Source organism: Mobula birostris, chromosome 24 (assembly GCF_030028105.1).
Source record: "Mobula birostris isolate sMobBir1 chromosome 24, sMobBir1.hap1, whole genome shotgun sequence".
NCBI lineage: Eukaryota > Metazoa > Chordata > Chondrichthyes > Myliobatiformes > Myliobatidae > Mobula > Mobula birostris.
The window spans coordinates 794,557-819,649 of NC_092393.1; the positions used below are offsets into that span (position 1 = coordinate 794,557).

Consider the following 25,093-nt stretch of genomic DNA (forward strand, 5'->3'; position numbering starts at 1 on the left):
CCCTAAAGCTAGTTTAAGACTACTTTGATGAATGCACCTGTCAAAAGGCACTGAATACATCAATAATATGTCCACATTCATTCCCACCACTAACTCACCCATATTTCCAGCATGTGTCATCTACAAAATGTGCTTATAACTCCCAAGGGTTATATAGTACTTCTGAAACTTGCAATGTCCATAAAGAAAAAGGGCGAAGTGGCAAGTGCATTGAAATATGAATTCTCCTAGATGCATGTTTACCTGACCTGGAAATGTTTCATTTGTCTTTTGTTATTGAGTGTAAATCACAGTGGTCCCTCATATCTTAACCAGATCAACTGCAGCAGTTCAAGAAGTCAATCCACTGTTACGTTTGTAAGGACAATCTCTAAATTATAACCCAGCCAGTTTTGCTCATACTCTGTCAGAATCAGAGTCAGCTTTAATATCTTGCATATGTCGTGAAATTTTTTAACTTTACGACAGCAGTACAATGAATACATGATAAATAAATATAAAGGAAAAAAACAGTTACATTAAGTTAAGTCGATTAAATAGTTAAGTTTAGGTAAGTAGTGCAAAAGAACAGAAATAAAAGAAGTGGTGAGGTAGTGTTCATGGATTTAACGTCCATTTGGAAATCAGCTGGCAGAGGGGAAGAAGCTGTCCTTGAATCACTGAATGTGTGCTTTCAAGTTTCTGTATCTCCTTTCTGACAGTAACAACATGAGAAAAGGGCATGTCCTGGGTGGTGAGGATCCTTAATGATGGACGCCGCCTTCCTAAGGTACTGCTCCTTGAAGATGTCTTGAATTCTACAGAGGATAGTATCCATGATGGAGCTGACTAATTTCACAAGTTTCTGCAACATATTCTGATCTTGTGCATTAGCTCCCCCCCCGCCCCCCCCATACCAGATGGTGAAGCAGCCAGTCAGAATGCTCTCCACAGTGCATTTGTAGAAGTTTTCGAGTATTTTAGTTGACAAACCAAATCTCCTCAAATTTCTAATGAAGTATAGTCGCTGTCTTGCTTTCTTTATAGCTGCATCAATGTGTTGCATCTAGGTTAGATCCACAGAGGTATTGACACCCAGGAACTTGAAATTGCTCACTCTCCACTTCTGATCCCTCTATGAAGATTGGGTTCTTCCCTTCTCTTACCCTCTCTGAAATCCACAATCAGCTCTTTGGTCTTACTGACGCTGAGTGCATGATTGTTGTGGTGATACCACACAAGTAGCTGGTATATCTTGCTCCTGTAAGCCCTTTCGTCACCATCTGAAATTCTACCAACAATGGTTGTATCATCAGCAAATTTATAGATGACACTTGAGCTACGTATGCCTAGCCACACATTCATGAGTGTAGAGAGAGTAGAGCAGTGGGCTAAGCACATATCCCTGTGGTGCACCAGTGTTGATTGTCAGCAAGGAGGAGATACTATTTCCAATCTGCATATATTGTGGTTTTCCGGCTCGGAAGTTGAGGATCCAGTTGCAGAGGGAGGTACAGAGGCCTAGGCTGTGCAGCTTTTCGATCAGGACTGTAGGAATGAGGGTGTTAAATGCTGTGCTATAGTTAATAAACAGCATCCTGGCATGGGTATTTGCATTGTCCAGATGATCCAAGGCTGCGTGGAGAGGCATTGAGATTGCGTCTGCTGTAGCCCTACTGTGGTGATAGGCAAATTGCAGTGGGTCTAGGTCCTTCCTGAGACAGGTGTTGATTCTAGTCATGACCAACTTCTCAAAGCATTTCATCACTATAGATGTGAATGCTATTGGGCAATAATTGTTAAGGCAGCTGACACCGCTCTTCTTGGGCACTGGTATAATTGTTGCCCTTTTGAAGCAGGTGGGAACTTCTGACTGTAGCAGTGAGTGTTTTGAAATATCTTTGAATACCCTGCCAGTTGGTTGGCACAGGTTTTCAGAGTTTTATCATGTACACCATTGGGCCTGCTGCCTTGCAAGGGTTCACCCTCTTAAAAGTCAGCTTAACTTCGGCCTCCGAGACAGATATCACAGAGTCATTGGGTGCTGCAGGGATCCTCAGAGCTGTGGTTTTATTCTCCCTTTCAAGGCGACTGTAAAATAGGTAAATGAAGTACTTAGCTGAGGACTTGATGTACTTTAATCTACAAAAATATGGATCAAACGTTGAGAAATTCTTGGCTTGAATTTGAATAACATTTTGTTTGGTTATTGTGGACATGTTGACATGATGGACCAGTTGTTCCTTGATGCTAGGTGACTTGCATCTTGAAGAGGGCAGTAATCACCATAATCAGGAGAAGAGTTGAAACCAATTTGTCAGGCTTGGGAACTTGCAACAAGATATCGGAGGGAAATGGGTATATTTGGAAATGGTCGGTTGGGCTGTAATAAATTTGAAAGGCAGGAACAACATTGGTTAGAAGAAAGACAACAAATAAAGTACTTGGTGGCTAATACTTCAGTTGTAGATATCTAAGGAATAAGTTAAGCTGTTGTATGTAGATATGGAAATCTGATATTGTAGCTATCATTGCAACCTCACTTGAAGAAGGAAGGGATAACAGTTCAAATTTTCATGTTTACAAAGTTTTCAAATGATATAAAAATGAATAGAAATTGAGGGAGGTGGAGAGGGGTGCTACTGGCGAGAACTAGCTGTATTGGTGAAAGAAACCCAGGTTGGAGTAGGAATGATGTTAGTCAACATTGATAATGGAAATTGCATAACTTGAACTAAATAGCAAATGAGCAATGGTTACTACTGTGAATGTACGGTATAATATGTACTGAAAGAGAGCAAAAGCCAAATTATGCACTTGTTAAAATCAGATATAATGAGATAGTTACAGGTTTCAATTAACTCCACATCAAACTGAATTATGCCGGCTGCATCTGCTGGTTCATAAAGGAAACGTTTAATTGCTCTCATGCAACTTAGTTCTGAACTTGCACTGATTTGCCATAACTCTGAGATGAATTGAATGTCAGCTGACTTGGAGTCCAGTGGTGAAGTCAAGCACACATCATTACCCTGGAGAATCTACCTCTGCAATCCTCCATTAGCCAGACCTGAAAGGGATTCCTGATTTGGAGAAAAGGGGGTAAAAAAACAAAAAAGCTCATTATTTGTTTGTGCTTTGTTTGATGTCTATTTATTTCTTGATTTTCGTTAAATTATTTTAAATGTTTAATTATTTTAAACTGTTTTATTGTTTTTAAAGTCTCTGAATATCAGAAATACAGTGAATTCCGGTTCATTGGGACACATCAGGCCAGTACATTGTGCCCCAATTAGCCGAAGTTTCATGGAAATAGTTTAAAAGATATAAAAAGGACAAACTGAATAACAAATTTACTTAAATGAAATGCGAACAAATTAGAACACTACCAGTGCTACTGTAGTACTATAAAACTATGCATTAGTTCCTAATACTTATAGGAACTAATAAGTATGGACTTGTATGGACTGCCTTCATACAATGCTGTCGATGATTGCATCCACCAAATCTTCATTTTCATTGTAACACTAAAGATGATTGTCAATAGGTCAAATTTTCTGTAGTTTATAAAGTTGAAGTAGTGATACCATTTCAATTTCAATCCTGCCTGTTTCTGGCATCTCCAAGTCTAAATGTTTGAAACTACCGTGAGCAAAACAATACAGAATTGTTTACTGCTTATTTCTCACCAACTTTCAGTGACAAAAATTGCTGCTTTTTGAAGACAATCATACAAAACTGATGCTATTTAATAATTGTTCGCTTGAAGCACAGTGTTGTGTTTAATGGCCACACAAGTGCACATGATTAACGTTAGTTAGAAACAGGCAACAGTCTCCTGTACCAATTAAGAGCACAAGACCATAAGATATAGGAGCAGAATGAGGCTATTTGGCCCATCAAGTCTGCTCGCCATTTCAACATGGTTGACCCAATTTTCCTCTCAGCCTAATTTCTTGCCTTCTCCCTGTATCTCTTCATGCTCTGACCAATCATTAACCTCTGTGTTAAATATAGATAATGACTTGGCCTCCACAACTGCCTGTGGCAAAGAATTCCACAGATTCAGCACTCTTTGGCTAAAGAAATAACTTCTCATCTCTGTTGTGAAAGAATGCTGTTCTATTTTAAGGCTGTGTCCTCTGGTCCTAGACTCTCCCACCATAGGAAATATCATCTGCATATCCGCTTGCTCAAGACCTTTCACCATTTGATATGCTTCAATGAGGTCACCCCTGATTCTTCTGAATTCTAGTGAATGCAGGCCCAGATCCATCAAACGCTCTTCATATGACAAGCCATTCAATCCTAGAAGCAGTTCGTGAAACTCCTTTGAACCCTCTCCAGTTTCAGAACATCCTTTTTAAGATAAGGGGCCAAGAACTGCTCACAGTACTCCAAGTGAGGCCTGATCACTGCTTTATAAAGTCTCAACATTGCATCCTTGCTTTTATATTCCAGTCCTCTTGAAATGAATGCTAACATTGCATTTATTTTCCTCGCCACAGACTCAACCTGAAAATGAACTATTATGGAATCCTGCAGAAGGACTCCCAAGTCCTTTGTGCCTCAGTTTTCTTTTTGTATTTTCTCTCCATTTAGAAAATAGTCAACCCTTTCATTTCTTCTACCAAACTGCATGACCATACACTTCCTGACATGGTAATCACCTGCCATTTCTTTGCCCGTTCTCCTAATCAAAGTCCTTCTGTAGCATCTCTAATTCCTCAAAACTACCTGCCCCTGCACCTATCTTCATATCATCTGCAAACTTTGCAACAAAGCAATCAATTCCATCATCCAAATCATTGACATATAACCGAAAAAGAATCGGTCCCAACACCAACCCCTTTGGAACTCCGCTAACCACTGACAGCCAACCAGAAAAGGCTCCCTTTATTCCCACTCTTGCCTCCTGCCATTCAGTCACCGCTTTATCCATTCTAGAATCTTTTCTGTAATACCATGGGCTTGTTAAGCAGCCTCTTGTCAAAGGCCTTCTGAAAATACAAGTACACTGACTTACGTACCTTGAGGCCCTATCCATAATAATCGACTCCAGCTTCTCCCCAACCACTGTGGTCAGACTAACTGGCCTAAAGTTTACTTTCTTCTGCCTCTCTCCCCTCTTGGAGAGTGGAGTGGCATTTGCAATTTTTCTGTCTTCCAGAACCATTCCAGAATCTAGTGACTCTTGAAAGAATTCTTGAAATTCTAAGGCTTCCACAATCTCCTCAGTCAACTCTTTCAGAATCCTGGGCTGTACACCATCTGGTCCAGGTGCCTTATCTATCTTCAGACTTTTCAGTTTCCCAAGAACCTTCTCTCTAGAAATGGTAACCACATACTTCAACAACACCCACTCCAGAATAGCCGATCCCCTAGTGGTCTCAACCACGAGATGCTCTGAAAAGCCATCTCGTGGACATTCTAGAAATTCCCTTTCTTGAAATCTAGCACCAACCTGATTTTCTCAATCTACCTGCATATTGAAATCCCCCATGATTATTGTAACATTGTCTTTTCAGCATGCATTTTCTATCTGCTGTTGTAATTTGTAGACTACATCATGATTTCTGTGTGGGGGTTGGTATACAACTCCCATCATGGTCTTATCACTCTTACAGTTCCTTAGATCTATCCACAGTTATTCAACACCTTCTGACCCTACATTGCCTCTTTCTAAAAATTAGATTTCATTTTTTACCAACAGAACAATGCCGCCCCCTCAGCTTTCCTGCCTTTCCTTTTGATATGATGCGTATCCTTGGACGTTAAGCTCCCAGGTATAATCTTTCAGCCATGATTCAGTGATGCTACTACATCATATTTGCCAATCTGTAAACATGCTACAAGTTTATCACACCTTATTCAAATACAATTCTTTCAGATCTGTATTCACCCTTTTTGATTTTGTCTGCCTTTTGTGTTGCAACTATCCTGTTGACTGCAATTTTGCCCTATCACCAGCCTAATCCTCACTCCACGTTCCCTCTCATATACACAGCTCAAGACATTAGTTGCACCATGCTCAACCTTTTGTTTCCTAACTTTGAGGTCTTACTAATGTGCACCTCCACAACCTCTCCACTACATGTGCTGGCACTCTAGTCCCATCTCCCTGAAACTCTAGTTTAAGCCCGACTGTGCAGCATTAACAAACCTTTCCACTAGGATATTAGTTCCCTTCCAGTTCAGGTGCAAACCATTCCTTCTGTATAGGCCCCAACTTCCCTGGAAGAGAGTACAATGATTCAAAAACCTTATGCCCTCTGTCTTATGCCGTCCTGCACCAACTCCTTAGCCACATATTAAACTGCATAATCTTACTAATTCTGGACTCGCTAACACATGGCATTGGTAACAGTCCTGAGATCACAACCCTGGAGGTCCTGCCATTTAACTTTGCACCTAACTCCCTGAACTCCCAATTCAGAACCTTGTCACGCATCCTATCCATGTCATTGGTACCTACATAGACATCGACCTATGGCTGTTCACCCTACCACTTAAGAATACTAAGGTCTCAATCCGAGATGTCCCAGGCCCTGGCACCCGGGAGCTAACAGACCATCTGGTAATCGCGTTCTTGCCCACAAAGCTTCCTGTCCATTCCCCGAACTTTGAGTCCCCTATCACTACAGCATGCCTCTTCTCCCCTCCCTTCCTTTCTGAGCCACAGAGGCAGACTCAGTGTCAGAGGCTTTCCTGTGATAGGTCAACCCCCACCCCCACCCCCACCCCCACCGTATCCTGTACCCAAGTGATAAACCTGTTGCTGAGGGGGATGGCCACAGGGGTATGTGCACTGACTCCTTATCCCCTTTTCCCTTCCTGACCATCACCCACTCTCCTGTGTCCTGCAGCTTGGGGGTAACTACCTTTGTGTATGTCCTAACTATCACCCCTTCAGCCTCCCAGATAATCCAGAGTTCATCCAGCACCAACTCCTTAACAAGGATTGTTAGAAGCTGTAATTGGATGCACTGTTCTCAGTTGTAGTCGTCAGAGACACTGGAGGTCTCCCTGCCTTCCCACATCCTGCAGGAGCATTTACTATCCTAGCTAAGCAGTTATAAAGAAGGGAAGGAAAAAGATCTTAACCTTGAGCTTTTCTTTGCTTTCTCTGATTGAAACCTCTCTTCTTTGAAGCCTTGAAAAGCTGAAGCCTCAAGTTCACCACTCAGACTTTGTCCGACAGCCACTGTACTTGCCCTTGCTTTCCTTTACTTTGCTCTTGTTAATCAATCACAAGCTCAGATTGGTTGCTGGCCAGTGCTCTATTGTGCTACTGTGACCCGCTTGCTGCTGCCTCTTTCTACTCAGGCAGTGGACCTGATTGAAATCCCCTTCTCTCAATCTTCTGATGTTCAGTGCTCTATTATCACTATTTTCTTTATTTGTTTTTGTTCTTTTGGAGTTGTCCCAAATAAGCAGCTGCCCTGATTAACCTATGGTCCAATTAACTTCAATCTGCTGTATTTAAAAACCGTTACAAACTTTGACCATTTTGACAGAATGCATCAGCAAGGGAGATGAGGCTGAGTACAGGGCTACGGTAGGAAACTTCGTCACATGGTGTGAGCAGAATTATCTGCAGCTTAATGTGAAAAAGACTAAGGAGCTGGTGGTAGACCTGAGGAGAACTAAGGTACCGGTGACCCCTGTTTCCATCCAGAGGGTCAGTGTGGACATGGTGGAGGATTACACATACCTGGGGATACGAATTGACAATAAACTGGACTGGTCAAAGAACACTGAGGCTGTCTATAAGAAGGGTCAGAACCGTCTCTATTTCCTGAGGAGACTGAGGTCCTTTAACATCTGCCGGACGATGCTGAGAATGTTCTACGAGTCTGTGGTGGCCAGTGTGATCATATTTGCTGTTGTGAGCTGGGGCAGCAGGCTGAGGGTAGCAGACACCAACAGAATCAACAAACTCATTCGTAAGGTCAGTGATGTTGTGGGGATGGAACTGGACTCTCTGACGGTGGTGTCTGAAAAGAGGATGCTGTCTAAGTTGCATGCCATCTTGGACAATGTCTCCCCTCCACTACATAATATTCCTATGAAACGGTTCGTAAGCCGGAATCTCATAAAGCAAAGAAGCAATTACCATTTATTTATATGGGAAAATTTTGTGAGCGTTCACAGACCCAAAAATAACCTACCAAATAACACATAAAACCTAAAATAACAGTAACATATAGTAAAAGAAGGAATGATATGATAAATACACAGCTTATATAAAGTAGAAATACTTTTCCACAATCATTGCCTGAACTGTTCTCCGTAGCAAAAATCTCACGCAAGCGCCGTTGGCAAAAACACTTTCTCCAGTAACCTTTAAGCTATGAAGCTGCCAAATCATACCAAATAACAGGTAAAAATACACAGCCAATATAGAGTAGAAATAATGTATGTAGAGTGTAGTATCACTTACCGGAATAGGGAAAGCGTGGAGCACTCTGATGATGGTGTGTTAGACTTGTTGGGGTTTGGGTGGTGCAGTGGCCCCCACCCTCTAGGCCGCCGAGCGATACATTGCAGCGAAGCATGGCGTGGTACAGTGGTAGCCGGGACGCATCCTGCATACCTTTAAGAAAAAACCCGAAATGAACATGCAAATTACTTAGGTCCCGCCCGGCACGTAATTGTCGGCCCAGATCAGTGCCGATTGCCTCCCCCTTTTCCTTCACCCTGGGCCTCCTGTCCCACGATCCTCTCATATCCCTTTTGCCAATCACCTGTCCAGCTCTTGGCTCCATCCCTCCCCCTCCTGTCTTCTCCTATCATTTTGGATCTCCTCCTCCCCCTCCCACTTTCAAATCCCTTACTCGCTCTTCCTTCAGTTCGTCCTGACGAAGGGTCTCGGCCTGAAACGTCGACTGTACCTCTTCCAATAGATGCTGCCTGGCCTGCTGCGTTCACCAGCAACTTTGATGTGTGTTGCTTGAATTTCCAGCATCTGCAGAATTCCTCATGTTTGCAACGTCATCTTTGTCAGCTTCCACAAGCCAAACTCACTTAGTCCTTACTTCGTTCACCACGATCAAAACGCTTAATTATGTCGCGTTTTACGCTAAGTGTAGCACCCTTATGAGCTCTTTCAGGCTTTTCCGACACCTTAGAACTCATCTTGCAAACGGCTGCTCACAGGCACGTGTTTAAGCAATGCCGGTGAGAATGAAGTTCCGAATCCGGGGGAGAGCGGCTGCTCAGGGCGCGCTGCCTTTTATGGGGCGCTGCTTTTTTCGTAACAGTGAAAACACTTCCTGTTAGTGAAAATAGGGTACTAATGTAGGTCTTTCGTAACAGTGAGGTTTCGTAAAACGAACGTCCGAAAAGCGGGAGGCACTTGTATTCTGTCAATGCTGTGGTTGGGAGAGATACAAGTGGGGAAGAGATTGCTGTACCTTTAGTGGCTGGATTAAAATTGTAGTGACAGACATTTCCTTGTTATTTTTTTCATGATTATAGAAACATAGAAAACCTACAGCACAATATAGGCTTTTCTGCCCACAATGCTGTGCCAAACATGTACTTACTTTAGAAATTATCTAGGGTTACCCGTGTGCCCTATTTTTCTAAGCTCCATGTACCTATCCAGGAGTCTCTTAAAAGACCCTATCGTATCCACCTCCATCACCATCACTGGCAGCCCATTCCACACACTCACCATTATAATGTAAATTTTCCCCTCACCCCCTCAAAACTTGTACATGGAGGTTTTTGTCAAAAGGCAATTTTGAAGGAAAAAAACATTGTAGAGAAAAAAATAGGAAAAAGGTACCATGTTGAAATTTGCAGGTGACTTTCTGAGGATTATCTGGCTACATTGTAGAAGCAATGCCATTGTAATCAGGGGCACTGCTTTCTACCCAGCATTATTTTGATTATTACTGCCAGACCTGACTATTTCAATGGAAATTGTAAATTGAAAGGAGAAACTTCCGGAAGCACACAGTTGGTCAGGCATCATCTGTAGAAAGAGAAATGGATAATGCTTCAGGCTAAAGACCTTCATCAGAACTAAAAAGAGAGAGGTCTCATAGATTTCCATTACCTACTCAATGGAAACATAGTTCATTTGACCCTCTATTGTTCCGTATCTAATTCATCACGTCCTGTTTATACAACATGCAAAAGATAGCTTATGCTTGTCTGTAACCCAAATTTTGGCAGAGATGGTGTATCATTAATTTCATGCATTTGTTGCAGTTTAAGGTGAGGGAAAATTAAAAATTGCTGTCATTTTTTTTTAGTTTTTTTGTTTCAAATAATTTTTGCTCATTCTCTAGATGACCACTATCCCTTTTACTACACGGAGACCAGAATTGCTCATTGTACTAAGACTGCAGTCCAGCTAATTTTAATTAAAAAATCTTTGTCATTTTTAGGGTTCTATAACCTTGCGTTGCTAACTTCTGTGGATGTCACCTCATCTTGATTTTTATTCATCATACCAAAGTAGGCCAATTGCTCTTATCCATACATCTTAATTCAATAGAACAAATTAATATTGTTCAAGAGGTTATTACTATTAACAAAACATCCTAATTTATATTTCCGAACTGAAACAGATATTTTTTATAAATTGGTTACTGATCTTTGTGGACAGTTGCATACATAAACACAGGACAGTACAGCACGGGGACAGGCTCTGGGGCCATGATGTTGTGCTGAATTAAACTAGATTTAAGATAACTAAACTAATCACTCTTGCTTGCATGGTCTGTATTCCTCCATTCTTTGCCATTCATGTGCCTATTTGAGAGCATCTTAAATGCCTCTAACTTGTTTTCCTCCATTACCACTCACCACTCTGTGTGTTAAACAAAACTTTGCCTCGCATATCTCCTTTGAAATTGCACCCTTCACCTTAAATACATGCTGTTTAGTATTCGACGTTTCAAACCTGAGGAATAAAATACAAGTTATCTACTTTGTCTATGATTCTCAGAGTCATAAACTTCTATCAGGTTTCTCCTCAACCTCCAGTGGTCGACAGAACACAACCAAAGTTTGTGCATTCTCCCCTTATTATCCATACCCTGTAATCCAGGGAGCATCCTGGTAAACCTCTCTTACACCATCTTCGAAGTCTCGACATCCTTCCTGTAATGACCAGAATTGAATTCAGTACTGCGGATGTGGTCTAACCAGAGTTTTATAAAATTCATGGCTCTTGCACTTAGTTCATTGACTAATAAAGACAAGCATGAAATACGCCTTATAGCTCTGTCGGCCTGTGCAACCACTTTCAGGGAGCTGAGGGTTTGGCCCCCAGGGTCCTTCTGTACATGAGGGTCTTTCTATTAACTGTGTACTGTTCCTTTACATTTGATCTCCTTAAGTGCAGCATCTCACATTTGGCTGGATTAAACTCCCATCAGATTCCCGCTGTATCCTTCGGCAATCTTGTACATAATTCACGACTCTAAGCTTATTGTCTGCAAACTTACTAACCCATAGATCCACATTTTCCTGCTGAAGGGCTTTGGCTCAAAATGTCGACTGCACTCTTTCCCCAGATGTTGCCTGGCCTGCTCAGTTCCTTCAGCATTTTGTGTGTGTTGCCTGGATTTCCAGCATTGCAATTTTGTCCCTTGAAAACTTTTTGCTCTTAACGTAGCTGTAGAATCCCTTAGGATTCTCCTTCATCTTGTTCAGTAGAGCAGCCTCATAACTTCTTTTAGCTTTCCTGACTACTTTCTTAAGTGTTCTCTTCCAGGCACTCTGAGCCATCCTGACCTTTCACCTGGGAGGCAATGATAATAGACAATAGACAATAGGTGCAGTAGTAGGCCATTCGGCCCTTCGAGCCAGCACCACCATTCACTGTGATCATGGCTGATCATCCACAGTCAGTATCCAGTTCCTGCCTTATCCCCATAACCTTTGATTCTTTAAGAGCTCTATCCATCTCTTTCTTGAAAACATACAGAGACTTGGCCTCCACAGCCTTCTGGGGCAGAGCATTCCACATATCCACCACTCTTTGGGTGAAAAAGTTTTTCCTCAACTCCGTTCTAAATGGCCTACCCCTTATTCTTAAACTGTGGCCTCTGCTTCTGGACTCACCCATCAGCGGGAATGTGCTTCCTGCCTCCAGTGTGTCCAATCCCTTAATAATCTTATATGTTTCAATCAGAACCCCTCTCATCCTTCTAAATTCCAGTGTATACAAGCCCAGTCGCTCCAATCTTTCAACGTATGACAGTCCCGCCATCCTGGGAATTAACCTTGTGAACCTATGCTGCACTCCCTCAATAGCAAGAATATCTTTCCTCAAATTTGGAGACCAAAACTGCACACAGTACTCCAGATGTGGTCTCACCAGGACTCTGTACAGCTGCAGAAGGACCTCTTTGCTTCTATACTCAATTCCCCTTGTTATGAAGGCCAGCATACCATTAGCTTTCTTCACTGCCTGCTGTACCTGCATGCTTGCTTTCAGCGACTGATGTACAAGAACACATAGATCTCGTTGTGCTTCCCCTTTTCCTAACTTGACTCCATTTAGATAGTTATCTGTCTTCCTGTTCTTACCACCAAAGTGGGTAACCTCACATTTATCCACATTAAACTGCATCTGCCATGCATCCGCCCACTCATCCAGCCTGTCCAAGTCACCCTGCATTCTCATAACATCCTCCTCACATTTCACACTGCCACCCAGCTTTGTGTCATCAGCAAGTTTGCTATTGTTACTTTTAATCCCTTCATCTAAATCATTAATGTATATTGTAAACAGCTGTGGTCCCAGCACTGAACCCTGCAGTACCCCACTAGTCACCACCTGCCATTCCGAAAGGGACCCGTTAATCGCTACTCTTTGTTTCCTGTCAGCCAGCCAATTTTCAATCTATGTCAGTACTGAGCCCCCAATACCATGTTCCCTAATTTTGCCCACTAATCTCCCATGTGGGACTTTATCAAAGGCTTTCTGAAAGTCCAGGTACACTACATCCACTGGCTCTCCCTTGTCCATTTTCATAGTTGCATCCTCAAAAAATTCCAGAAGATTAGTCAAGCATGATTTCCCCTTCGTAAATCCATGCTGACTCGGACCTATCCTGTTACTGCTATCGAAATGTGTCATAATTTCACCTTTTATAATTGACTCCAGCATCTTTCCCAGCACTGATGTCAGGCTAACCGGTCTATAATTCCCTGTTTTCTCTCTCCCTCCTTTCTTGAAAAGTGGGACAACATTAGCCACCCTCTAATCCACAGGAACTGATCCTGAATCTATAGAACATTGGAAAATGATTACCAATGCATCCACGATTTCTAAAGTCACCTCCGTAAGTACCCTGGGATGCAGACCATCAGGTCCCGGGGACTTATCAGCCTTCAGACCTAACAGTCTATCCAACACCATTTCCTGCCTAATATAAATTTCCTTCAGTTCATCCATTACCCTAGGTCCTTTGGCCTCTATTATATCTGGGAGATTGTTTGTGTCTTCCCTAGTGAAGACAGATCCAAAGTACCTGTTCAACTCGTCTGCGATTTCCTTGTTCCCCATGATAAATTCACCCGTTTCTGTCTTCAAGGGCCCAATTTTGCTCTTAACTATTTGTTTTCCTTTTTACATACCCAAAGAAGCTTTTACTACCCTCCTTTATATTCTTGGCTAGTTTACCTTCGTACCTCATTTTTTCTCCACGTATTGCCTTTTTAGTTATCTTCTGTTGCTCTTTAAAAGTTTCTCAGTCCTCCGGCTTCCCACTCCTCTTTGCTATGTTATACTTCCTCCCTTTTATTTTTATACTGTCCTTTACTTCCCTTGTCAGCCACGGCGTCCCCTTACTCCCCTTAGGATCTTTCTTCCTCTTTGGAATGAACTGATCCTGCACCTTCCGCATTATTCCCAGAAATACCTGCCATTGCTGTTTCACTGTCATCCCTACTAGGGTATTGTTCCATTGAACTTTGGCCAGCTCCTCCCTCATAGCTCCATAGTTCCCTTTGTTCAACTGTAATACTGACACTTCCGAGTTTCCCTTCTCCGTCTCAAATTGTAGATTAAAACGACGGATCAACTGGGAGTCCCATTTGCAGCCATAGAAACTCCTGTCTATTCCCCTTGCCATGGAATCTTCCCATTATGGATCTGCCATATTTTTCTGCTCTACTGTGCAGCGGAGCCACTCATGATGCCATGATTCTGGCTGTTGCTACCTTACCCTGATGACACGTCTCCCCCAACAGTATCCAAAGCAGCATATCTGTTTTTGCGGGGGAGATGACCGTAGTGGTCTCCTGCTATTGCTCTGCCTGTTGGTCACCCATTCCCTATCTTTATTTTATTTTTATTTCAGAGATACAGCTTGGGACAGGCCATTCCATCTCTTTGAGCCATGCCACCCAGCAATCCACCTGTTTAACCCCAGCCTAATCACAGGAGAATTTACAAAGACCAATTAACCTTCTAACTGATAGGTCTTTGGATTGTGGGAGGAAACGGGAGCACCCAGAAGAAACTCAAGTGCACATGGGAAGAATGGACAAACGTTCTTACGGGGATGCTGGTATTGAACTCTGAACTTCCGATGCCCTGAGCTGTATAGTGTTGTGCTAGCTGCTCCACTTTCCCAAGATCCATAAAGTCTGGTGTGACCAAGTCATGAAGTGTGTTATCCGCACCATCCTCAGCATCATGGACATTCCAGGATAAATCCATGCACAGCTCCAGGGCTGTCATGTGCTCTGTCTGGAGCTGCAGCTGGCTACATTTGCTGCACATGTGATCATCAGGGACTCTGGCAGCCTTCCTGATTTCTTGTATGGCACCTCGTTAAAGGCCTTCTGAAAATTCAAGTAAACAACATCCATTGACGCTCCTTTGTCTGTCTTGCCTGTTATTTCCTCAAAGGATACCAACAGATTTGTCAGGCAAGAGATTTCCCCTTTAGGAAACCATGTTGAATTTGGTCTACTTTATATTACGCCTCCAATTTCTCTGAAACCACATTCTTAATAATGGATTCCAACATCTTGTCACTGAATTCAGGCTAACTGGCCTATAATGTCCTTTCTTAAAGAGTGAAGTAACATTTGCAATTTTCCAATCTTCCAGAATCATTCCAGAATCTAGTGATTATTGAAAGATCACTACTAATCTCTTTAGCTACCTTTCAGGCCTCTCATGGCCTGAGTCGACGTTTCCTCCCTCCCCTCCAGGATTCTGGGGTGTGGTCCATCTGGTCCAAGTGACTTACTGTATCTGCCTTCAGACCTTCTCTTTAGTAATAGCAACTCTGCCCCCTGACCCTCTTGAATTTCTGGCATACTACTAGTGTCTTCCACAGTGAAGGCCAACGCTAAATACTGATTCAGTTTGACTGCCATTTCTTTGTCCCTCATTACTACCTCTCTAACGTCATTTTCCAGCGGTCCAATATTCTCTCTCACTTATCTTTTTTCTTTATATATCTGAAAAAACATTTTGTATCCTCTTTTATATTATTGGCCAGCTTACTTTCATATTTCTTTTTTTCTCTCCTTGTGGTTCTTTTAGTTGCCTTCTGTTGGTTTTTAAAAGCTTCCCAATCCTGTAACTTCCCATTAAATGTTGCTATATTTTATGCTCTTTCTTTTGCTTTTATGCTGTCTTTGTCTTTTCGTTATCCACGGTTGCCTCATCCTCCCTTTAGAATACTTCTTCATCTTTGGGATGTATCTATTCTGCAGCTTCCGAATTGTCTGGAGAAACCCCAGCCATTGCTGTTCCACATCATCTCTGGTCGTGTCCCCTTCCAATTAGCTGTGGCCAGCTCTTCTCTCATGCCTTGGTAATTCTCTTTACTCCATTGTAATACTGATACATCTGACTTTAGCTTCTTCGTCTCAAACTGCAGGATGAGTTCTATCGTATTATGATTACTGCACTGCATATTATTCTGTATACTGTGTGCATTCAAATATAACACCTTCATTCCTGTATTCATCACCCTTTTTGATTTTGCCCCCACGTTACCAGAAGCTGAGCCCTTATAGGTGGAGCTGAGAAACAGGAAAGGTATGGCCACATTAGTGGGGTTGTATTATAGACCACCCAATAGTCAGCGAGAATTGGAGGAGTAAATCTGCAGAGAGATAGCAGGCAACTTCAGGAAACATGAAGTTGTGGTGGTAGGGGATTTTAATTTTCCATATATTGATTGGGACTCCCATACTGTTAGGGGTCTAGATGGTTTAGAGTTTGTAAAATGTGTTCAGGAAAGTTTTCTAAATCAATATATAGAGGTACCAACTAGAGGGAATGCAATATTGGATCTCCTGTTAGGAAACGAGTTAGGACAAGCGATGGAAGTGTGTGTAGGGGAACACCTTGGTTCCAGTGATCATAACACCATTAGTTTCAACTTGATCATGGACAAGGATAGATCTGGTCCTAGGGTTGAGGTTCTGAACTGGAAGAAGGCCAAATTTCAAGAAATGAGAGAGGATCTAAAAAGTGTGAATTAGGACAGGTTGTTCTCTGGCAGGGATGTGATCGGTAAGTGGGAAGCCTTCAAAGGAGAAATTTTGAGAGTGCGGAGCTTGTATGTTCCTGTCAGGATTAACGGCAAAGTGAATAGGAATAAGGAACCTTGGTTCTTAAGGGATATTGCAACTCTGATAAAGAAGAAGAGGGAGTTGTATGACATGTATAGGAAACAGAGTAAATAAGGTGCCTGAGGAGTATAAAAAGTGCAAGAAAATAAGAAAGAAATCAGGAGGGCTGAAAGAAGACATGAGGTTGCCTTGGCAGTCAAAGTGAAGCATAATCCAAAGAGCTTTTACAGGTATATTAAGAGCAAAAGGATTGTAAGGGATAAAATTGGTCCTCTTGAAGATCAGAGTGGTCGGCTATGTGTGGAACCAAAGGAAATGGGGGAGATCTTAAGTGGGTTTTTTGCGTCTGTATTTACTAAGGAAACTGGCATGAAGTCTATGGAATTAAGGGAAACAAGTAGTGAGATCATGGAAACTGTACAGATTGAAAAGGAGGAGGTGCTTGCTATCTTGAGGCAAATTAAAGTGGATAAATCCCCAGGACCTGACAGGGTATTCCCTCGGACCTTGAAGGAGACTAGTGTTGAAACTGCAGGGGCCTTGGCAGATATATTTAAAATGTCGGTGTCTACGGGTGAGGTGCCGGAGGTTTGGAGAGTAGCTCATGTTGTTTTGATGTTTAAAGAAGGATCGAAAAGTAATCTGGGAAATTATAGGCCGGTAAGTTTGACGTCGGTAGTGGGTAAGTTATTGGAGGGAGTACTAAGAGACAAGATCTACAAGCATTTGGATAGACAGGGACTTATTAGGGAGCGTCAACATGGCTTTGTGCGTGGTAGGTCATGTTTGACCAATCTCTTGGAGTTTTTTGAGGAGGTTACCAGGAAAGTGGATGAAGGGAATGCAGTGGATGTTGTCTACATGGACTTCAGTAAGGCCTTTGACAAGGTCTTGCATGGGAGGTTAGTTAGGAAAATTCAGTCGCTAGGTATACATGGAGGGTGGTAAATTGGATTAGATATTGGCTCAATGGAAGAAGCCAAAGAGTGGTAGTAGAGAATTGCTTCTCAGAGTGGAGGCCTATGACTAGTGGTGTGCCACAGGGATCAGTGCTGGGTCCATTGTTATTTGTCATCTATATCAATGATCTGGATGATAATGTGGTAAATTGGATCAGCAAATTTGCTGATGATACAAAGATTGGTGGTGTAGTGGACAGTGAGGAAGGTTTTCAGAGCCTGCAGAGAGACTTGGACCAGCTGGAAAAATGGGCTGAAAAATGGCAGATGGAGTTTAATACAGACAAGTGTGAGGTATTGCACTTTGGAAGGACTAACCAAGGTAGAACATACAGGGTAAATGGTAAGGCACTGAGGAGTGCAGTAGAACAGAGGGATCTGGGAATACAGATACAAAATTCCCTAAAAGTGGCGTCACAGGTAGATAGAATCGTAAAGAGAGCTTTTGGTACATTGGCCTTTATTAATCAAAGTATTGAGAATAAGAGCTGGAATGTTATGATGAGGTTGTATAAGACATTTGTGAGGCCGAATCTGGAGTATTGTGTACAGTTTTGGTCACCAAATTATGGGAAGAATATTAATAAGGTTGAAAGAGTGCAGAGAAGGTTTACAAGGATGTTGCCGGGACTTGAGAAACTCAGTTACAGAGAAAGGTTGAATAGATTAGGACTTTATTCCCTGGAGTGTAGAAGAATGAGGGGAGATTTGATAGAGGTATATAAAATTATAATGGGTATAGATAGAGTGAATGCAAGCAGGCGTTTTCCACTGAGGCAAGGGGAGAAAAATACCAGAGGACATGGGTTGAGGGTGAGGGGGGAAAAGTTTAAAGGGAACATTAGAGAGGGCTTCTTTACACAGAGAGTAACACTTTCAGCACGCTGGATGAACTCGGCAGGTCGGGCAGCATCAGTTAGAAACGATGAGTCGACGTTTTGGGCCAGAACCCTTCGTCAGGACTGAAGAATGAAAGATGGGGAAAGCATTCTTCAAATCCTTCCTCATCAGCTACCTCCAATCCTGATATTAACAGATAGCGATTTCCTGGCTTAGGATTTGCCACCATTGAAATAAATGCACCAGGGACACTCTTCTGAACTTCCTGGTCCATAATGAAATCACGACAAACTAGATAAAGAAGTGCAAGTAGAAATCTGGCTGAAATTACTTGAATGTCGGCAGCTTGATGATCAGCCAGCTCTGCTAAATCTGATGATGCCATTTAATTTTAGGTATAAAATCTTTTTGTTAACATAACCTGTAAAATTACTTTGCATTGCTATTTTTCAGTAATGGTGTGGGTATACCATTTTACTCTTTATTGGGTTTTCTGTAATGGAATAGTATTGCCTTGGCCCACTGGAAGTGGGTCAAACTGTGACCCATTCTTGTGAAGACAATACTTAGTCTGGAAGGCCTGTGCAGAACTATGGGTGTACCATATTTCAAAAGAGTTGTTAGTCAAAGCCTTGTCAACCTGACAAGTTAATGTAAATGATTTCAGAGTTCAATCACAATTAACTTAGAAGAGTTCCACTTAGAGTCTCAGACAAAATTTATTCCCCATCTGAGCACATATTATCTGGTTAATTGTTGAGATTGCTTCTGGGAGTTTGTTGTTTTGGTGGTGTTTAGCATTCTAGGTTGTAGATGCTGTGTTTAGCATTTACCCTTTGCATTTCAATCATTTATTTCCTTTATAACGTTGTCTGTTGTTTTGGCTTTTGACATTGAACTGACATAAGAATTAGAAACAGGTGTAGGCTGTTGAGCCTGCTGCACTCTTCAGTAAACATAGAAAACCTACAGCACAATACAGGCCCTTTGGCCCTCAATGCTGTGCCGAACATGTACTTACTTTAGAAATTACCAAGGGTTACCCATAGCCCTCTATTTTTCTAAGCTCCATGTACCTATCCAAGAGTTTCTTAAAAGATCCTATTGTATCCGTCTCCACCACCATCGCCGGCAGCCCTTCCATGTACTCACCACTCTCTGCGTAAAAAAAAAGCTTACCCCTGACATCTCTGTACCTACTCCCAATCACCTTAAAACTGTGCCTTCTCATGTTAGCCATTTTAGCCCTGGGAAAAAGTATCTGACGAGCCACACGATCAATACCTCTCATCATTTTATACACCCCTATCAGGTCACCTCTCATCCTTCGTTGCTCCAAGAAGAAAAGGCCAATACTTGAGGAAGGATATACTGGCTTTGGAGGCACTACAGAGGGGGTTCACCAGGTTGATTCCATGGATGAAGGGGTTAACCTATGAGGAGAGATTGAATCGCCTGGGACTATACTCTCTGGAATTCAGAAGAATGAGAGGGGATCTTATAGAAACATACAAAATTTTGAAAGGGATAGATACGATAGAAGTAGGAAAGTTGTTTCCATTGGTAGGTGAGACTAGCACTAGGATACATTGCCTCAAGATTCAGGGGAGAAGATTTAGGACAGAGGTGAGGAGAAACTGTTCTTCCCAGAGAGTGGTGAATCTGTGGATTTCTGTTCCCAGAGAAGCAGTTGAGACTTCTTCACTAAATATATTTAAGATACAGTTAGATAGATTTTTACATAGCAAGGGAATTAAGGGTTATGGGGAAAAGGCAGGTAGATGGAGCTGAGTTAACAGACAGATCAGCCATGATCTTATTGAATGGGACGGGGCAGGCTCGATGGGCTGGTTGGCCTCCTCTAGCTCCTATTTCTTATGTTCTTATATTCCCATAAGACATGCTCCCCAATCCAAGCAACATGCTTGTAAATCTCCTGTGCACCCTTTCTATAGTTTCTACATCCTTCCTGTAGTGAAGTGACCAGAACGGAGCACAATACTTCGAGTGGGATCTGACCATGGTCCTATACAGCTGTAGCATTACCTCTTAGCTCTTGAACTCAATCCCATGGTTGATGAAAGCCAGTACAGCGTATGCCTTCTTAGTTGCACAGTCAACCTGTGCAGCAGCTTTGAGTGTCCTATGGACTTGGACCCCAAGATCCCTCTGATCCTCCACACTGCCAAGAGTCTTACCATTAATACCATATTCTGCCATCATATTTGACCTACCAAAATGATCCACCTCACACTTATCTGGGTTGAACTCCATCTGCCACTTCTCAGCCCAGTTTTGCTTCCTATTGATGACCCACTGTAACCTCTGAAAGCTCTCCACACTATCCAAAACACCCTCAACCCTTGTGTCATCAGCAAATTTACTAACCCATCCCTCCACTTCCTCATCTAGGTCATTTGTAAAAATCACGAAGAGAAGGGGTCCCAGAACAGATTCCTGAGTCACACCACTGGTCACCGACCTCCATGCAGAATATAACCTGTCTACAACCACTTTTTGCCTTCTGTGGGCAAGCCAATTCTAGATTCACAAAGCAATGTCCCCTTGGATCCCATGCCTCCTTACCTTCCCAATAAGCCTTGCATGGGGTACCTTCTCAAATGCCTTGCTGAAATCCGTATACACTACATCTACTGCTCTGCCTTCATCATTGTGTTCAGTCACATCCTCAAAAAATTCATTCAGGCTCGTAAGGCACGACCTGCTTTGACAAGGCCATGCTGACTATTCCTAATCATATTATGCCTGCCCAAATGTTCATAAATCCTGCCTCTCAGGATCTTCTCCATCAACTTGCCAACCACTGAAGTAAGACTCACTGGTCTATAATTCCCTGGGCTATCTCTACTCCCTTTCTTGATTAAGGGAACATCATCCGCAATCCTCCCATCCTCTGGAACCTCTCCTGTCCTCATTGATGATGCAAAGATCATTGCCAGAGGATCAGCAGTCTTCTCCCTTGCCTCTCATAGTAGCCTGGGGTACATCTCGTCCGTTCCTGGTGATTTAGACAACTTGATGCTTTCCCAGAGCTCCAGCACATCCTCTTTCTTAATGTCTATATGCTCAAGCTTTTCAGTCTGCTGTAATTCATCCCTACGATCATCAAGGTCCTTTTCCATTGTGAATACTGAAGCAAAGTATTCATTAAGTACCTCCGCTACTTAAGACCGTAAGATTTAGTAGCTGAAGTAGGCTGTTCGGCCCATCGAGTCTGCCATTCAGTTCGTGGGCTGATCCACTTCATCCAGTCATCCCCACTCCCCTGCCTTCACCCCATACCCTTTGATGCCCTGGCTTATCAAGAACCTATCTATCTCTGCCTTAAATACACCAAACGACTTGGCCTCCACAGCCGCTCGAGGCAACAAGTTCCACAGATTTACCACCCTCTGACTGAAGTAATTTCTCTGCATCTCAGTTCTAAAAGGACGTCCTTCAATCCTGAAGTCGTGCCCTCCTGTCCTAGAATCCCCTACCATGTGAAATAACTGCCATATCTAAAAACGCAAACATGAGAAAATCTGCAGATGCTGGAAATTCGAGCAACACACACAAAATGCTGGTGAACGCAGCAGGCCGGGCAGCATCCTAGGAAGAAGCACAGTTGACATTTCAGGCCAAGACCCTTCGTCGGGACTAACTGATAGAAGAGGTAGTAGAGATTTGAGAGGGGGAGGGGGAGATCCAAAATGATAGGAGAAGACAGGAGGGGGCTAAGAGCTGGAAAGTTGATTGGCAAAAGGGATACAAGGCTGGAGAAGGGAGAAGATTGTGGGACGGGAGGCCTAGGGAGAAAGAAAGGGGGAGGGGAGTGCCAGAGGACACAGGCAAGGAGTAATTGTGAGAGGGACAGAGAGAGAGAAAAAAAAAGGGGAAGGAAAATAAATAAATAAGTAAATGAGGGATTGGGTAAGAACAGGAGGAGGGGCATTAATGGAAGTTAGAGAAGTCAGTGTTCATGCCATTAAGCTGGAGGCTACCCAGATGGAACATAAGGTGTTGTTCTTCCAACCTGAGTGTGGCCCCATCTTGACAGTAGAGAAGGCCATGGATAGACATCTTTCAAATCTCCCAATTTCAAATCTCTTACTATCTCTTCTTTCAGTTAGTCCTGATGAAGGGTCTTGGCCTGAAACATCAGCTGTGGTTCTTCCTATGGATGCTGTCTGGCCAGCTGCGTTCCACCAGCATTTTGTGTGTATTGCCATATCTAATCTGTTCAGGCCTTTTAACATTTGGAATATTTCTATGAGATCCCCCCTCATTCTCCTGAACTCCAGGGAATATAGCCCAGAAGCTGCCAGACATTCCTGAAACGGTGACCCTCTCATTCCTGGAATCATTCTCGTGAATCTTCTCTGAACCCTCTCCAATGTCAGCATATCCTTTCTAAAATGAGGAGCCCAAAACTGCACACAATACTCCAAGTGTGGTCTCACGAGTGCCTTATAGAGCCTGAACATCACATCCCTGCTCTTATATTCTATACCTCTAGGAATGAATGCCAACATTACATTTGCCTTCTTCACATCCGACTCAACCTGCAGGTTAACCTTTAGGGTATCTTGCACAAGGACTCGCAAGTCTCTTTGTATCTCTGCATTTTGAATTCTCTCTCCATCTAAATAATAGTCTGCCCGTTTATTTCTTCCACCAAAGTACATGACCATATACTTTCCAACATTGTATTTCATTTGCCACTTTTTTGCCCATTCCCCTAAACTATCTAAGTCTCTCTGTTTTCTGCCGACCAGCCAATGTTCCACCCATGCGGGTAACTTCCCTGTAATTCCATGGGCGCTTATCTTGCTAAGCAGCCTCATGTGCGGCACCTTGTCAAAGGCCTTCTGAAAATCCAAGTACACCATGTCTACTGCATCTCCTTTGTCTACTCTGCTTGTAACTTCCTCAAAGAATTGTAGTAGGTTTGTCAGGCAGGATCTTCCTTTCAGGAAACCATGCTGGCTTTGACCTATCTTGTCATGTGCCTCCAGGTACTCCGTAATCTCATCCCTAACTATTGATTCCAACAACTTCCCAACCACTGATGTCAGGCTAACAGGTCTATAGTTTCCTTTCTGCTGCCTCCCACCCTTCTTAAATAGCGGAGTAACATTTGCAATTTTCCAGTCATCCGGTACAATGCCAGAATCTTTCGATTCTTGAAAGATCATTGTTAATGCCTCCACAATCTCTCCAGCTACTTCCTTCAGAACCCGAGGGGGCATTCCATCAGGTCCAGGAGATTTATCCAACCTCAGACATCAAGTTTCCTGAGCCACTTCTCAGTTGTAATTTTCACTGCAGGAACCTCACTTCCCTGACACTCTTGAATGTCCGGTATACTGCAGACTTCTTCCACTGTGAAGACTGATGCAAAATACACATTCAGTTCCTCTGCCGTCTCTGCATCTTTCATTACTTCCTCTGGTTCCATATACACTTTTCAACTGTCACACTTGATTGGTTCTATTCTCTCACGTCTTATTCTCTTGCTCTTCACATACTTGTAGATTACCTTGGTGTTTTTCTTAATCCTGCTCGCCAGGGCCTTCCCATGGCCCCTTCTGGCTCTCCTAATTTAATTCTTAAGCTCCTTCCTGCTAGCCTTATAATTTTCTAGATCTGTATCATTATCAAGTTTTTTGAACCATTCATAAGGTTTTCTTCTTGACTAGATTTTCTACAGCCTTTGTACAGCATGGTTCCTGTACCCCACCATCCTTTGTCTGACTCATTGGAACATACCGATGCAGAACGCCACGCAAATATCCCCTGAACATTTGCCACATTTCTGCCATACATATTTCTGAGAACATTTGCTCCCAATTTATGCTTCCAAGTTCCTGCCTGATAGCTTCATATTTCCCCTTACTGCAATTAAGTGTTTTTCTGACTTGTCTGCTCCTATCCTTCTCCAATATTGTGGTAAAGGAGATAGACTTGTGATCACTATCTCCAAAATGCTCTCCCACTGAAAGACCTGACACCTGACCAGGTTCATTTCCCAATACCAGATCAAATACAGCCTCTCCTCTTGTAGGCTTATCTACATATTGTGTCAGGAAACCTTCCTGAACATACTTAACAAACTCCACCCCATCTAAACCCCTTGTTCTATGGAGATGCCAATCAATATCGGGGCAATTAAAATCTCCCATCACGAAAACCCTGTTATTATTGCACCGTTCCAGAACCTGTCTCCCTATCTGCTCCTTGATGTCCCCGTTACTATTAGGTGGTCTATAAAAAAACACCCAGTAGAGTAATTGACCCCTTCCTGTTTCTAACTTCCACCCACAGAGACTCAGTAGACAATCCTTCCATGACTTGCCCCTTTTTTGCACCCGTGACACTATCTCTGATCAACAGTGCCACACCCTCACCTCTTTTGCCTCCCTCCCTGTCCTTTCTGAAACATCTAAGGCCTGGCACTTTAAGTAACCATTCCTGCCCCTGAACCATCCAATTCTCTGTAATGGCCATAACATCGTAACTCCCAAGTACTGATCCATGCTGTAAGCTCATCCGCTTTGTTCATGATACTCCTTGTATTAAAATAGATACATCTCAAACCATGAGTCTGAGCATATCCCTTCTCTATCACCTGCCTATCCTACCTCTCACACTGCCTACAAGCTTACTCTATTTGTGAGCCAACTGCCCCTTCCTCTGTTTCTTAAATTTGGTTCCCACCCCCCAGCAATTCTAGTTTAAACTCT

At 42.7% G+C, this 25,093-nt stretch overlaps 1 protein-coding gene across 3 annotated transcripts in view; it reads left to right on the top strand.

Annotated features, from left to right (window-relative positions):
* The window catches only part of xylt2 (xylosyltransferase II), a 312,882-nt gene that overhangs the window by 35,226 nt on the left and 252,563 nt on the right, over window positions 1–25,093 (top strand). Inside the window, exon 2 of one of the 3 annotated variants that reach the window (XM_072242005.1) lies at window positions 702–769. The exons of 1 other annotated variant lie outside the window; for it this stretch is intronic. In XM_072242005.1, coding sequence (XP_072098106.1) covers window positions 722–769 — 48 coding nt within the window. In that variant the 5' untranslated portion in view covers window positions 702–721. Of the gene's footprint in view, window positions 1–701; window positions 770–7,782; window positions 7,931–25,093 lie in introns of those variants that run through there. One more of the 3 variants, XM_072242004.1, reaches the window with a different exon arrangement.